The sequence below is a fragment of the Pyrgilauda ruficollis genome, unplaced genomic scaffold, assembly GCF_017590135.1.
Source record: "Pyrgilauda ruficollis isolate IOZ18807 unplaced genomic scaffold, ASM1759013v1 scaffold32, whole genome shotgun sequence".
Taxonomy (NCBI): domain Eukaryota; kingdom Metazoa; phylum Chordata; class Aves; order Passeriformes; family Passeridae; genus Pyrgilauda; species Pyrgilauda ruficollis.
The window spans coordinates 7,620,897-7,635,439 of record NW_024524600.1 but is presented as its reverse complement, the minus strand read 5'-3'; the positions used below and the strand labels follow the sequence as shown (position 1 = coordinate 7,635,439).

Genomic DNA, 14,543 nt, shown 5'->3' with positions numbered 1-14,543 from the left:
TTGCTCAAGTGCATTTGGATCACTTGTAGATATTGATTATATTCTATCTCTGAACAGGGTTCTTTCAAAAATAAGAAATTTTGGTCATTTTTAATTATAAATTCAAAAATCATAGAATAATAAAATGTTTTTGGTTGGAAAGGACCTTAAAGAACATCTAGTTCCAACCCCCTGCCACAGGCATGAGCACCTTCCACTAGAGCAGGTTGCTCAAAGAAAATTAAAAGATCACAAACCATTTTGAAATAATAGCATGGACTTCTATAACTACATTGGAAATACTGCATTTTTCCATGCTCAATTTCTGCCATATTATTGTCTTTCCATATTACTAGCTATTGTCTAGTGATGTATTGTCTCTACATCACTAGTTTCCATTACAAATGGTACAATTTGCAAACTGGGATGCTAAAGTTGTACTGAAGTCATGCTGAAAATCCAGAAGAGATTGGAGATTAATCATACACTATGTGTTGAGGAAGGGTTTCTCCTTTGCACAGAAGCAAGTGTGAAAATGGAATCAAATAGTACAAAAATATAGCCAAGAATTTATAATAATGATCTATTCCAGAAATGTATGCAGAAATCCACAATGATTCAGATGGTCAGGTGCAGTATCTTCAAAGAATGCAGTGCAAAGAATTTCTGTGTGTTCCCTTAAAAGCACTTTCCAGAAAGAAGACTAGTTTGAAATTATTTTTCCACACAGGGAGGACAAATTCACTTCTTACCAATACTCAATCACAGCATTTTCTCTTTTAGATATTAGTTACTTTAACTAGATTGTGCTTGTTCTTTGATTATTTTCTGTATCTTCAAAGAACTTAAGGGGATGGAAGTGTTTATTCAGAATTCCGTCTGTCAATTCCCCTATAAATATGATAATCTTTAGTTGAAAAATAAATTAGTAAACACGTTACATGATAAAAAATAGCTTCTATAGAAGTCAGAGCCACAGTCTTTCCTCAAGTGTACATCCCAATTTTCATTAATGTTTCCCCATTAATGTGTAAGTGTTCAATTTTGTCCCAATGACTTTCCATTATCTATATAGTTTTGGTCTAAAAAGACAAATTATTTATTATACTACAAGTGAATAATTTGCTTCTTTTCTTAACCAGATATATCACTAATTCTACCTTTCATAAGCAATAATAACTCTTCCCTCCTTCTATTTTAAGTCATAGTTACATTTGCCTAAGTAATGAAAATGAAATTACTTTCCTTCCACATTTATTATTACACATCTTCATATCAAAATGCAATTTAGGACAAGGTTAAGTAGAAATAAATATAGCCTCTCATTGCTTTCCTCATTTTGTCTATTGCTGTTCTACTGATTTCAACTGACAGGAGCATTGAGCTGGCTGGGAAGCAAGGTAAATGCAGAAGGAACTATGAATATATTATCATCATCTTTATTTAGCTGCACCATTGAACCATATAGAAAGAAATTACAGCAATTTGGGAATTTTGATAGGCTGAGACCTCACTTGTAGTACAATATTCATTGACCCTGAAATACACAATGTGAAGTAACCTCAAGATGCACAAGCTTCTGTGGGCAACAAAATATCAAATTCACATAAGGAGGCTTCACATTAAAATTACGCGAAAAACCAAGATATTTTGAACATACATTAGGGCAGGATATGGTCCTTTGAATGTTATTCTCAATGCTCGTACCAGCAGCAACCGTCATCTGCAAAAGGGGGCAACAGAGATTCTGCTGAATGGAACAAAATTTTGTACAGTACTACAGTACATTTAAATTACACCATACTAACAGATGAACGCGATCATTCAAACAAGCTTATCCAAGAGAACACTGACGTGGCTCAACTGAAATTCACATAAAGAAATTGAAAGTATTGTTACATCTCCTGGCTCATGATGTGCTGGGAACAACCAAATGGTAGAGCACTTTGGTGTCCTGCACTGTGTTCACACAAGTGGTCTCTGAAGCACTGAACAGTCTGATAACCAGGGAGAAATAATCCCAGCTCCATGGCTGATTTTACCTGAGGTCTCTACACAAAGCAAGAATTTTACCTGTTTTTTGAGGTTTGAAGAAAGTAGGACCTTCTCCCCCATATTTAAAGGTCTTATAAAAAAAATCATAATAAATAAACCTATCAAATTATTAGGTACAATTTACCTGCTAAATTGATAATTTTTTCATGCTCAGACTTCCTTCTTGCATCAAACAGTCATAAGAGTATAAAAATAGTAATAAAGAAGCTATCTGCATTTAAAAAGTCTGGAAGCCCCTTCAGCTTCTGAAGAATGTATTTTAGCATTGTATGCTATTTTTCCTCCTTTTTATAACTTTCTAATTTATTTCTGCAGAGCCAAATAAACAACAATTTTCATTAGACAGATCTTGACTAATAGGCAATCTGACCAGGCGGTATTTCTTCAGATTTCAGAATTTACTTCAGAAGAAATTAACAGCAAACATTTTTGAAAATTCTGGATGTAAAAAACCCAGCATTTCTAGACTAAACCTTTAAACAATTTCTTTCCACTGCTGAGAGCATATGTAACAATACATACAATGTTCATGCTAATTATAGTTGAGCTTAATAGTTTCTCAAAGTAAATATTGACCTAAGCTTTATTTCTGTGATTATTTACTAACTCAACCAGAGTAAACCTGGTATTTAAAGCAGGCAAAATGACAGTATTTTTGGATGCAAGTATTCTTAAAATATGGAAAACACAACTTATTGAAAGATGTGTTTTACAGTGAATTTACTATTATAATTTGAGGAAGTTAAGCCTGACTGTATATTACAGCTTACTTTTGCAGTAAACAAAAGTGCACATTATCAATATATTTAACAACAGCCACAGGCAGGTATCCACATCCATTTACCTTCAAATTACAAATTTGCAATGAACCTCCCATTTTGATTTATAACAGTTTTAAATACTGGAAATATTTTTAAACTTTCAGTCTTTTAAAGGAGAATTATGCAGGCATATTAAAAAAAACCCCTTGAATTTTACGAAAAACTCCCTGTATGCTGACAAGTTCTAAACTTGTTTCTGTCAGATTTCTCTTCTTTAGATATACAGCCTTAAATATTTGAAAACATTTTTATAATGCTGTTCTCTTCACTTAAAAGCTATTTCACTTTATAGGGAGCAGCAACTTTGGAAACTATAATTTCCATGCAAATCAACTTCATGTTAATCTATGTATCATGTTCAGATGTATTTACTCCACCACTGTTCCAGAATTCTTTAAGGAAAACACAATATATATTATATCAGCATGGCACTGTTTTAAAGAAACAATACTTCAGCACAAGTAAACACACACATTATAAATTTTACCCATTCAGTCTCGTGCATCTTTGTTTAATCATCGTTCAATGGTTCATAAATTACAACTCAGTGTGTGTGTGTGCATATATATACACACACACATACAACTACTAAAAAATGTTGAAACAAATGCATCTGGATTAATGCGTAAATAAGTCACAATTTTCTTCACATTTTCATTTCCATATGTCTGATATATGATTTTTCTGATAATTTTTCACTTATGTTTAAAAAGGTAGATCTACTGTATACTTTTGACTGCTGCATCTGAGCTCTATTAACTAATTTATTCTTGCTGTTCATCACTGGTAACAGCAATATTCTCTGAGTAACTTTATCATAATTTTTCAAATTACCTTGTAGACAATTTTCCCCCTCTTTCCCCTTGTAAAACTGGGGAAGACCCACAAAAGACACAGTGACAAAAGGTATAAAATTAATTCTGTTTAATTCAATTCTAGCAGCTGATGGAGTTTAAGTCCAGTATTTTGACTCTTGGGAAACTTAACACAGTTGGAAATGAGTGTTCAATGCTGTAAGGCTATTTCCTTATAGCTATAGTACTTTCCTATCCAAAAGGTCAAGTGTAAGAAAAGTGAGATAATATACCATTAAAAGTATAAACTTTCCTATCCAAAAGGTCAAGTGTAAGAAAAGTGAGATAAAAATATACCATTAAAAGTATAACATTTGTGCATGAATTCTAAAATTCTTTTCTTCAATGCATGTTGAGGCAAATGCATCACATTGTCATGAAGATTTTACTGGCAATCATTGGAGGTACAAAAATCTATGGAAGTGTTATGCATTGTAAGTAGTGCAGCAATTCCCATTCATGCATGTTGATGAAATATTTATTCCATTCAGGAATGCATCTAATGGTATAGCATCAACTTAGTATTTCGCACCTTAGTAACTAAAACATATTTGAGTTAATATTAATGACACTTCCTATTACAGTTTGGGCTTTCTCCTTTGGAAAATGTTTAACGGAGGAGAAAATTAAAGTTTGGCAGAGGAGAAAATAGGGTTAAAAGGGAGACAAAATTCTGAAAATTAATCTCCAGAACATGCATATATTCTTGCTTGGGATGAGCACTTTGGTTACTATTTGCTGTAAACCACATGCACGGGACAGATCCTCAAGCTGTATCCTACTGATGGACTCAGAAATGTTTCCAGTCTCCTTTTCATCTTTCTTTTGGATTTCCACACAGAAGAGCCTTGTGTGAGGCTGTGACACATCTGAAAACATTTTCAGAAAATGCATTACCTATGAAATGCCCTCTCCTAGGTGCGTACACAGCCATGGTACACCTCCTGGAATTCCCAAGACCACGTGAGGCAATAATCACAAATAATGGCACACATGCAACAAACTGGCCTGCCTTTCACAACCAGATGGAAATAGTGACAAAGGATGTATGAGACTATAATTTCCGGTTTCTGTGGAAGCAATACAATTAAATGAAGGTTTACCTAATTTCTCTAAATTAACCTTTGATAATTAGGTCAAAATTCATTAATTCCAACACTGGTATTCCTAACCTTACAACATGAAGCAACTGCATTTTTAACTAGTTACTTACACTGGGCTTACAAGTGATCCTGCTATCCAGGTCACATGAAAAAGAACATATTTTCCTAAGCACCAATATCATTGTAATCCAAATCTTCTTAGCAAGTCCCCAGTCAAAGTTCTGGTAAAGCAGGAAATCCTGCACTCAGTTATGATATGAGCAGTACAGCTCTAATTTCAAGGCCACATCCAAAATATACAAGAAAGTCAGATTTTGTAATAAGTGGTATGGAAAGCCACTGAAAAATTCAAAGATACTCACTGAATGAACTCAATTTGTTACTATATTGAATAAATCAGGGCAGAATCTTTGCCAGGTTTTTTTGATTCTATAACGTAGATTTCAGACAAGTGGAACCTTCTTACTAGAAAATCACAATAATCCTGCTCTCAGAAATAAAAAAAAGTCTCCCTTGGAGCAATATTTGAACATATGTATGCACACACACTACGCATAATAAATATTATATGTTTGATGATGATAGTCTCCAGGGGAAAAAAAAAAAAAGTACAAAGAAGTAGCAAAAACCACCTATAAGCTATCTATATCAACATAGCTCTCTGGTGTTTATGTTGACCTGTGACGCTGTTGAGTCAGAGACAGAAAGAAAGACTCCAGTGGTGGATCAGAAGGCTCAGGAAGAATCCTTTATTAGCAAGAAGCAGCGAGTTTTATAGTCTCACTTGCTAAATGGGACCAGATTGCTCTCAAACTAGAAAACATCTCACATTATTTGTAGCTATGAATAGCAGGCTGTGAAGAACCATAACTATAAACAATAGTTACAGAAAGAGAGATAATAATTGTTTGAATTCTTTCGTCTAAGATTCCCAGGCTCAGCCTGGGAGAAATTGTCTCTGTTCTTTCTTCGACTGAACTGAGAATATCCACCTGCACACACTTTGTCCATGGGAGCACTCCCACTGAACAACATGGAACTTCCTATCACTGCACAGTGAAATCTACATGCAAAAACTGGCAAGATCTATTCCTTAAAACCTAATATGTAGAAAGACAGACCTTGCAGTCTGTAGAGTAGTCTTGCCACAGTATTGTTACACAACAGAACAAGGTAAGCTAGCACCTCATTAAGTGAGCATTTTAAAGAGAAAATAAGATTCAAATCTATTTACCTGTATCAAACTAACTGAATTTTCTGATTATTCTTTGATTAATCCCTTTAAAAATAGATCAATAAAATCACCACAGTTAAAATAAAATCTTACATTTACACTACAAAATATCTACAATATTCTTGTAGGAGATGCTTATTACAATGAATAAAGATTTAGAACAGTGAACACAGATGCAGAGTTTGACTTCATATATCCATTAAAACATCTCAAGCTCGAGCCGTTGTGCTTTACTATGGCACAGAAATAATTCAGGCCTGTATTCCATCATTAAAAAATTACTTAATAAAAAGACTCTAAAAAGGAACTGTCTGAATTGTTCCTACTCAAAAAATTAAAAAATATTACCTTGCCTTTCCTTCCCAATTGTCATAATTTCCTCCACATAAAGTCTTCTCAGATAAGAAGTTTGTTGGTTTTTTTTTTTTTTTGGTATTTTTTTGTTACAAGTACAGAAAACAGAGGACGTGCTCACTTCACAGAAGCACAGAATCATCCAAGTTAAAAGACACCTTCAAGATCATCTAGTCTGGCCATCAACAACCTGCCACCGCCATAATCACCCATCAGCCATATCCCCAAATGCCAAAGCCAGACACCTCTTCTTGAGTGCTTCCAGTGACAGTGACTCCACCACCTTTCCTGGGCAGCTTACTCCAATGCCTAACCACTCTTTCAGTGAAAAAAATTCTACTAATATCTAATCTGAACCTCCTCAGGAGTAGCAACTTAAGGCTATTTCCTCAGATCCTTTCACTTGAGACATGGCAGAAGAGTTGGATCCCCCCCGGCTGTAACCTCCCTTCAAATAGTTAAGCTAAACAACTACAGCTCGCTCATTGGACTTGTGGTTCAGATCCTTGGCCAGCATTATTGTCCTTTGAAAATGCTCCAGCACCCCAATGTCCTTTTTGCAATTCCATATGGTATAAAAATATGAAACTATAAGAATATCGCACAAATATGGAATACAAGACATTTTTTTGGGTTACCCCGGACAGTGTTATAGTGATTGGTTTTCAAATTAGGTCTGTGGAAATCATGCTGACTACTCTTTTGTTCTGTCTAATGAAGCATGAACTCTCTGATATTTATGTTCTACGTCCAATTCCAAGTCATTTTATTGATGACTGACAGGGAAAAGGGGAAGGGGGGGGGGGGGGGGGGAGTGAAAGAGAAAAATAAAGGAGAAAATAAGCTAACAACCAAAGACACCTACAGTGTATTCCTGCACTCCTGAAATCCTGCTCCTATAATCAACCAGCTACCAGACCTGCCCCCAGCCTACAGTACTAATCTCTCTTCTCCAGGCTGTGAGGAAGGAAGAGAACAGCAGTTCACACACATGTACACACTGCCCTGCAAAAAGACAAGTACTGTTTAGGAAGGTGTGTTAAGACTGCTGCTAAACTGTGCACATGGTCCTTGGAGAAAAGACCTGCTGAGAGATCCAGGTTAGATGGACCTCGAGCACACCTGAGGAGCCTATACATATCTCAGAAATCCCACAGATTTTGTGAGAGAAATCTCACAATGATCACAGGGACTATCAGAGTCCTGTTAAAGACAAAACTAAGAAACACATTCAAAACAAAGTGAATCATACTTGCTCTAATTTGAAATCTTTGTGTCCTGTAGTCATTCTTACTGTATGACTACAGCAGACAGCAAAGCCAAAACTATGTCTAAATAATCTCTACAGCCTCATACAACTTTGACTGCCCCACAAAGGCCCAGTGATGCCTATTCAAAATCTGTTCCTGTTTCACTCCTCAGATTTCGACAAAGAAAAAGACAAGTCAAGTGAATCACTTATTTTGCAGTAATGCATATTTCCCTCATTTTCCTGAAGGCATGTGCCAGCACATCGTTTCCTCCAGAGGGACAGTTTGCCCTCTGATCACCTGGAAGCAGGCTAAGGAGAAGGAAATGTGCCCTTGGGTGAGTGCAGAATGCAGCCCCTGGGAGCCATTCTGTTCTGTCTGGGCTCTAGATGACTATGGAACACAGATATTCTGTGTGTGACTGGGAGCAAACAAAAAGGATCAACTGGTACTCATTTATAACTATAACCTCATTCTACAAGCCTAGGAAATATGGCTAACACTGTTAACACACAATTTTTTCATAGTCTGTCCCCTCAAGAGAAAATATATGTACAGATACACAGATATCTGAAGTCTGTAAAGCACTTTGGTTGAACTGTTCTTAGTTTGATTTTTTTATTTTAAGTGTTTATTCTTCTAGATAAGATACTGCTGAAAAAATTCAGCTTGAAGATACAAATGGCACAGGCATAGATAGTGGTAATTCCTTGGGGATTTAATGCTACTCTGTTGGATCAGCTTCCAAGCAATCTGTCTCACTGTACAGCACTTTTCAGGTCCTGAATAGGTCAGGGCTATCACATAAAATCCTGCTGACTTAAAGAAATTATTATTTAAAATAATCTATATTATAAATTCCCACTAGCTTTGCTAGGCACTTTGCAAGTATAGCTCTGAGAATATTTCTTTTATGAACAAGCTGGAATACATGTAAAATGTCTCCAAGCACTGCTGCTTTTGCTTCATTTATTTTGCCATGTGAGTATAGAAGCGTAACTCACAGATTTCAGGTACAGTATTTTTCTTTGCATTTAAATATCTCCTTCCCAGTTTGAGATACCAAAAGGCACCCAAATACCAAACATACAGTGTGCAGTGATACATTCACAACTTACACAGTTTCAAGAACTGAGAGTGATTATGATGCTGCCAAGCAGCATAAAGCACAAATTAACAAGATTTTGGTCTTTTTCTTGGTTATTCATAATGCTTTGGGCAACAGCCAGATGTCAGAAATCAATTCAGCTTCACATTAAAATAATTTGAAAAATGAGCAGTGGCAGATGCAGGCAGTGAAACTATACCTTGGAAAGACAGACCTAAGGTGGTGAATATCAGTGGAGATGAGTGGAAGCATTTGCATACAAAATAAATAAGAAGCTGTAGGGAGGAAGAGCCTGAACCAGAAGCCTCTTTTTTTACAGTCTCCTGAAAGAATCTGAAAATTAGAGTATCTATGGGATTGAAAACTATTATTTGCATTAGACATTAGATGTGGTTTCACCTTTTTGCATTGCAACAGGGCAGGGAAATCATCTGTGCCTTGGATCCCTGTCCACCTTTAAATTATTCCTTTAAATAATTTAATCTTGGAGTAATAGAAAAAAAAACTTTTTGACCTGATGCCTCTGAGGAGGGACCCTGAGCAAAGGATCCCCTGTGATTTTATACCCTCACAGTCCAAGTGGAGCAGTCTGGGGGCTGTGGGTTCCTGCCTTGCTTCTGAGTTTGTCCCCAGGCACTGAACCCGCACACCAAGCTACCTGCTCTGAATGTATTCCTTAACACTATCTTAGGATGAAATGCACATAAATAAAACTGGTTATTCCTCTCCAGTAAATAGTTCAAATGTAGATTTCTACATTTGACAACTTGTATAAGTTTGAGAGGTAGAAAAGCCAGTCTTTCCACAAAAACTTCCATGAGAAACAGTATTAAGAAGAGTACATTAGAAAATGATATTAAATTCTAATTTTAAAGGGAAAGACTGAACAAATTTTGATGTAAATTAAACATAAAACTTTGCAAGTGAAGAAAGCACACAGGACTATTTGTCTTTGTGTATTAAACCAGCATGTTTATCACAAAAACTTTTAAAACTGTTTTAAACTGTCACTTTTGACACTGGTTTAAAACTCAACACCACACTGACCGAAAGCCTGAATTTAAAATGCTCCAAGAAGAAAATAAGCTTTGGGAACTTTTTGTTTTATTTTCTACATATGCAACATTCCCTTCAGCTACTTGAAGCATAAATCAGACCTCATAATTTCCTCACAGAGTCTGTTGGAACAGCTACATCTTTTTAATGAAAATAAACAGAAATTGATGTTGAAAATCTGTTGAAAATAATGACAAAGGTGCTTGAAGTTGTCTATACCAGACAACTTGAGGAAAATGAGACAGCTGGGTTCATCCATGACTCCTGTTTTCTTTGCTATGCTGCTGCTAGTTCCTGATGCTGCAGCAGGGACCAAGGAGTGATCCAGGAAAGAAAGGGTTTCCTGACACCTACGATCTTGCTTCTTTGCACACAGATATTTTACCTAGCCAAGAACACGATTTTCACGTGTAACAATAATTATCATGCCCATATAAAACTGAGACAACAGCACAGCTTAAAATACTATATTCAAGAGCACAGACTTCACTGACTGCAATGAAAAGAATGTAATAAAAAGAGTAAAATACTACTCTAGCAACAATTATTCAAACAGTCAAAGAATTAACATCAAAGCATCACTGGATAAATATTGGCTAGATTTTTCTGTCTCACCTCTACAGTAACATTAAAAACTCCAGATCCAGATAAAAGCAATCTTTTTAGTACATTGAACTGCAAATACAGACGAATGCATAGATAAAAACCATAGGACATGGTTTGCAAAACAGAGGTATTTTGTTGATTAGTGTAAAAAATCCAAATTTAAACCATGAGAAAACCATGACAACACTACTAATAAAATTTTGTAATTTTAATAAAAATCAGAATTGTTTGACATTTTCTGGGGCCTTAAAATATAGCTTTCCTATGTTTATTTTTTAAAAATCAAAATTTTACATCTTATCATCACTGAAAAGTCAGCAAGTGTAACAACCACAACCTGTCATATGATTACACCTGTACATTGTGTCCTTCAAATATTACTTTTAAAATCTGTAAAGTGTTCATAAAACATAGCAAGAAAGGAAGAAGAAAGATATGAGCTAGTAGAGCCCAGAAGAATCCCCATAAAGCACACAGCCAGCCATCATGATGTAATGAAGATCTTAGCTTTGTTAGCAGGGCAAATTTCCTAACAGTTGAGAAAGGGCAGATCGAAGAACCCCGATCAGCTAAAAGACCAGACCTCCAGAAAAAAAACAGAGAGCACAGATTAGTAACTACCCACTACGACAGAGAATCTGTACCAAGAAAGGTGAAATTGAATGATTTGCACACCTTATCTAATTTAAATATAATTCAGAGTACTTGAAGCTAAAAGCTCAAGATTCCTGACACTTGAGGGAGAAAAACAGGTTGTCTCAAAGGAAACCCAATATGTGAGTGGATTACCTAAACTTAAATGGTTTGAATGTAGCATTGCCCTCTCAGCCAAAAAACCATCAGCCTTGCTTCTTAAGGAATGACAAGTATAGACAAGGCATTTTGTTATTCAATTGCATCTTTTCTCGGCAAAACAGAATACTTCACTTCAAAAAGTTGACCATTGTGGCATCATTGCTCATTGGCAAGCACGGGGAAGGAAAACTTTAGCAGATGCTAAATACAGCGGACTTTCTGCTTGGTGCTGACAATCACAGAACTATGATGTAATGGCTTGGGTTGGAAGGGACTTCAAAGGTCTCCTAGTTTCAACACCTTCTACCAGACCATGTTGCTCAGAACTCCATCCAATCTGGCCTTCAACACTTTCAGGAAGGAGGCATCTACAAATTCTCTGTGCAATCTGTTCCAGTGCCTCACCAACTTCACAATAAAGAATTTCTTCCTACTACCCAATCCAAACCTACTCTCTTTGTTTGAAGCCATTGCCCTTGTCTTTTGCTGACCATGCCCTTATGAAAAGTCTCTCTCCATGCTTCCTGTAGACTCCCTTAGGGTACTGGAAAGCCACAATTAGGCCACCCCAAAGTCTTCTCTTCCCCAGCCTGAACAATACCAATTCTTTTAGCCTTTCAGCATAGGAGAGGTGCTGCACCCCTCCAATCACCTTGGTGGCCTTCTCTGAACTCATTCCAACAGGTCAGTGTCCTTCCTGTGCTGGAGACCCATCACATCTCTGACAGAGGGAGGATTACCGAGTCTCTGTCTCAAAATAAAAATGAACTGCTAACTATTCATAAAGGATAAGTTAAGATGCCAGGAGAATGTCTAGACCTTCTCCAAAGCTGTGTAAGGAGTATGTTATAGGTTCTAACTATAGCAAATTTATTGCAGCTTGGAAACACTCAAACCCCTCCCTGCCCCCCCCCCCCCCCCCCCCAATTACTCTCAATAATAAATCCTTCCACCATGATATTCTGTATTTTAGATGCAAATGAAATTAAAAGCTAATTTTAATGTAACCTGCAATGTCACAATTCCACAGAAAACACAAAATATGTTTCATAGGTATTAAGAAACTGCCAAAAGCAGTTACAATTGCAAATATGCAAATGACAGTAAACTCACTAAAAGAGATATTGCAGATTGCCAGCTACCAGCCTCTGGAAAACAAAGTAATTCATACTCATACAACTTGAAATGATTCAATAATGTTTTTATTTCATTGTGATCTAAACTAGATTGCATCAGCTTGCACATATCAGCAGTTAACAGTGTGCCTAAAGAGTCACCCTGGTTAAGCAAACTCACGGGAATGTCTTAGGAGTATCTTATAAGCAGTGAAAACAGCTCTTGCACTTGGCAGGGGGAAGGAGGAAGGGAAACAGACAATTCTCTTCCAGATCCTGTTTGGAATGGATGCACAGCTACTAAGCCTGCATCTTGGGGAAACCCATACCACGATGTTCCCAAAAGTGGAAAGCCAGAAGTGCCAAGGGGACAGTCACATTCTAAATTTGAATATGCAAATGCAAGTGTTTCCCTGGCACATTGTCCCCAGTTGTGAGAAAATATAACCAAGGGTGACAGTTCTCTGTAGGCCTGAAGACCTGACTTTTGAAAATAATCTTACTGGTATCAACAGGAAGGGTGCAGTGCAGTGAAGTGCCTCTTGCAACTAAAAACTATCCTGAGTTAGCAGTTATTTCACTGATTCTAAGATGCATTTCTCTAATCATTATAATTTTTAACCGGACATGGAAGAGGTCGTCTTTTAGGATGCACTGTGAATTCTTCCTTCCTCCCTCCCCTCCCATGCAATTTCATGTAACTTCAAAGCATGATTAATTACTGACTTTTTTCCATTTATTTGTTGCTTTTATTTTGGTTCGTTAGTGTTCATGACATTAATTAAAATAAGACACTACAATTTTTTGAGTTGAAACATTACTTAAAATCATAGCAGTATTCACAGGAAACAAGCTCTGCAAGAGTTGGTTACCAAAACGATGACATTTAGTCAACACTTTATATTTCAACTTAATGTTACAATTGAATAAGTCGTGCTCTGAATACACTATATTATTTTTCACCATATGTCTATTAACTAACACTCTCTAGACAATAGCTTGACTTCTGTACTTGTGTGCATCAAAGGAACACTGGCAGAAGACATGGTTAATTATATGAGTCAGAAGGGCAGTGGTTTTAATTATTAACATGACATTAGTTTTGGAACAAAGATACATCATTATATCAATACATCAATTCCTTTGATAATCACAGCTATGACTGTCATAGAACCATACTCAGCAGAAGAATTGTCTTCTTTAGCTCAGAATCCCGCTATTTTTGTCAACGGTTCTCCCTCTTTTGACACAACTTTGACAGCTTCATTGTTTTACTCATTCATCGGTCTCAAATAAAATGATGGGTTTAATGATAAGAATCTATATGAAAAAAGAAATCCAATACATTTTGCAACCCTATGTGATACTGAGTAGTTCAAGAGTTTATAGTGAAAGAAATGCCGCAGTACTTCTACAATAATATGGGAATTTTAAGGAACCATAGTTATGATCTCAGGTCAATTTGCTTTGTAAACATACTCTGTGTCAACCATCATCTCAGTAAAACTGAAAATAGAACATTTTAAATGCAAATTTGCTTAAGTGAGTTTATGTGGTTATGCAGCTTCTTCAGTTCCATAGAATCATAAAACTACGCCCATAGTTTGGGTTTGCTGTTCAAGAGTTTCCATGCACTTTAAATCCTGCTAGAAACTACTGAATTGTTATTAAAAAAAATTATATGCATGACATTGCAGGCCAAGTTTAGTTACCACTCAAGCATTAAAGCTGCCTGTGTCCTGTCCCCCACTATGACCCTGAAAGATCATCTCTATTTTATTTCTGTCTTAATTACAAAAAGCATTACCACTACAAGACTACAAGTCAAGATTTAAAGAATAAAGCCTCCACATCATGTCCTATGAGCCCACAGCTGTGATCCCACAAGCCAGACAACCCAAGCTGTGTGACAGGCTCAGAGTGCAATGGTTTTCCTTTTCCACTTTTGTATCATGCTGCCAAACAAACAGATCAATTATTCACTGTCATTGCAACAGTGACTCCAAGGTGATCAGATATTGCAATGATGGGCTGGTAAGAAACTCAAAAAATGAACCCTTCTGCTTTTCACTTTCCGGAGGGATTGAAATTAACCCTTTTCTCTTTTCCAGTTTTTCTAAGACTCATCACTTTATCTTTATATTTGAACTTCCCAACAGAATTCTGCCAAAATGGAAAAATACTGAAAGAGTGCAACTGGTGCCTCTACCAAA

At 36.4% G+C, this 14,543-nt stretch overlaps 1 protein-coding gene across 3 annotated transcripts in view; it reads right to left on the bottom strand.

Annotated features, from left to right (window-relative positions):
- Nucleotides 1-14,543, bottom strand: part of PPFIA2 (PTPRF interacting protein alpha 2) — a 282,312-nt gene that overhangs the window by 133,747 nt on the left and 134,022 nt on the right. The window contains exon 3 of one of the 3 annotated variants that reach the window (XM_041474325.1): nt 1,640-1,702. The exons of the other annotated variants lie outside the window; for them this stretch is intronic. Within the exon in view, the coding sequence (XP_041330259.1) occupies nt 1,640-1,702 (63 nt within the window). The remainder of the gene's footprint in view (nt 1-1,639; nt 1,703-14,543) is intronic. 3 annotated transcript variants of the gene reach the window in all.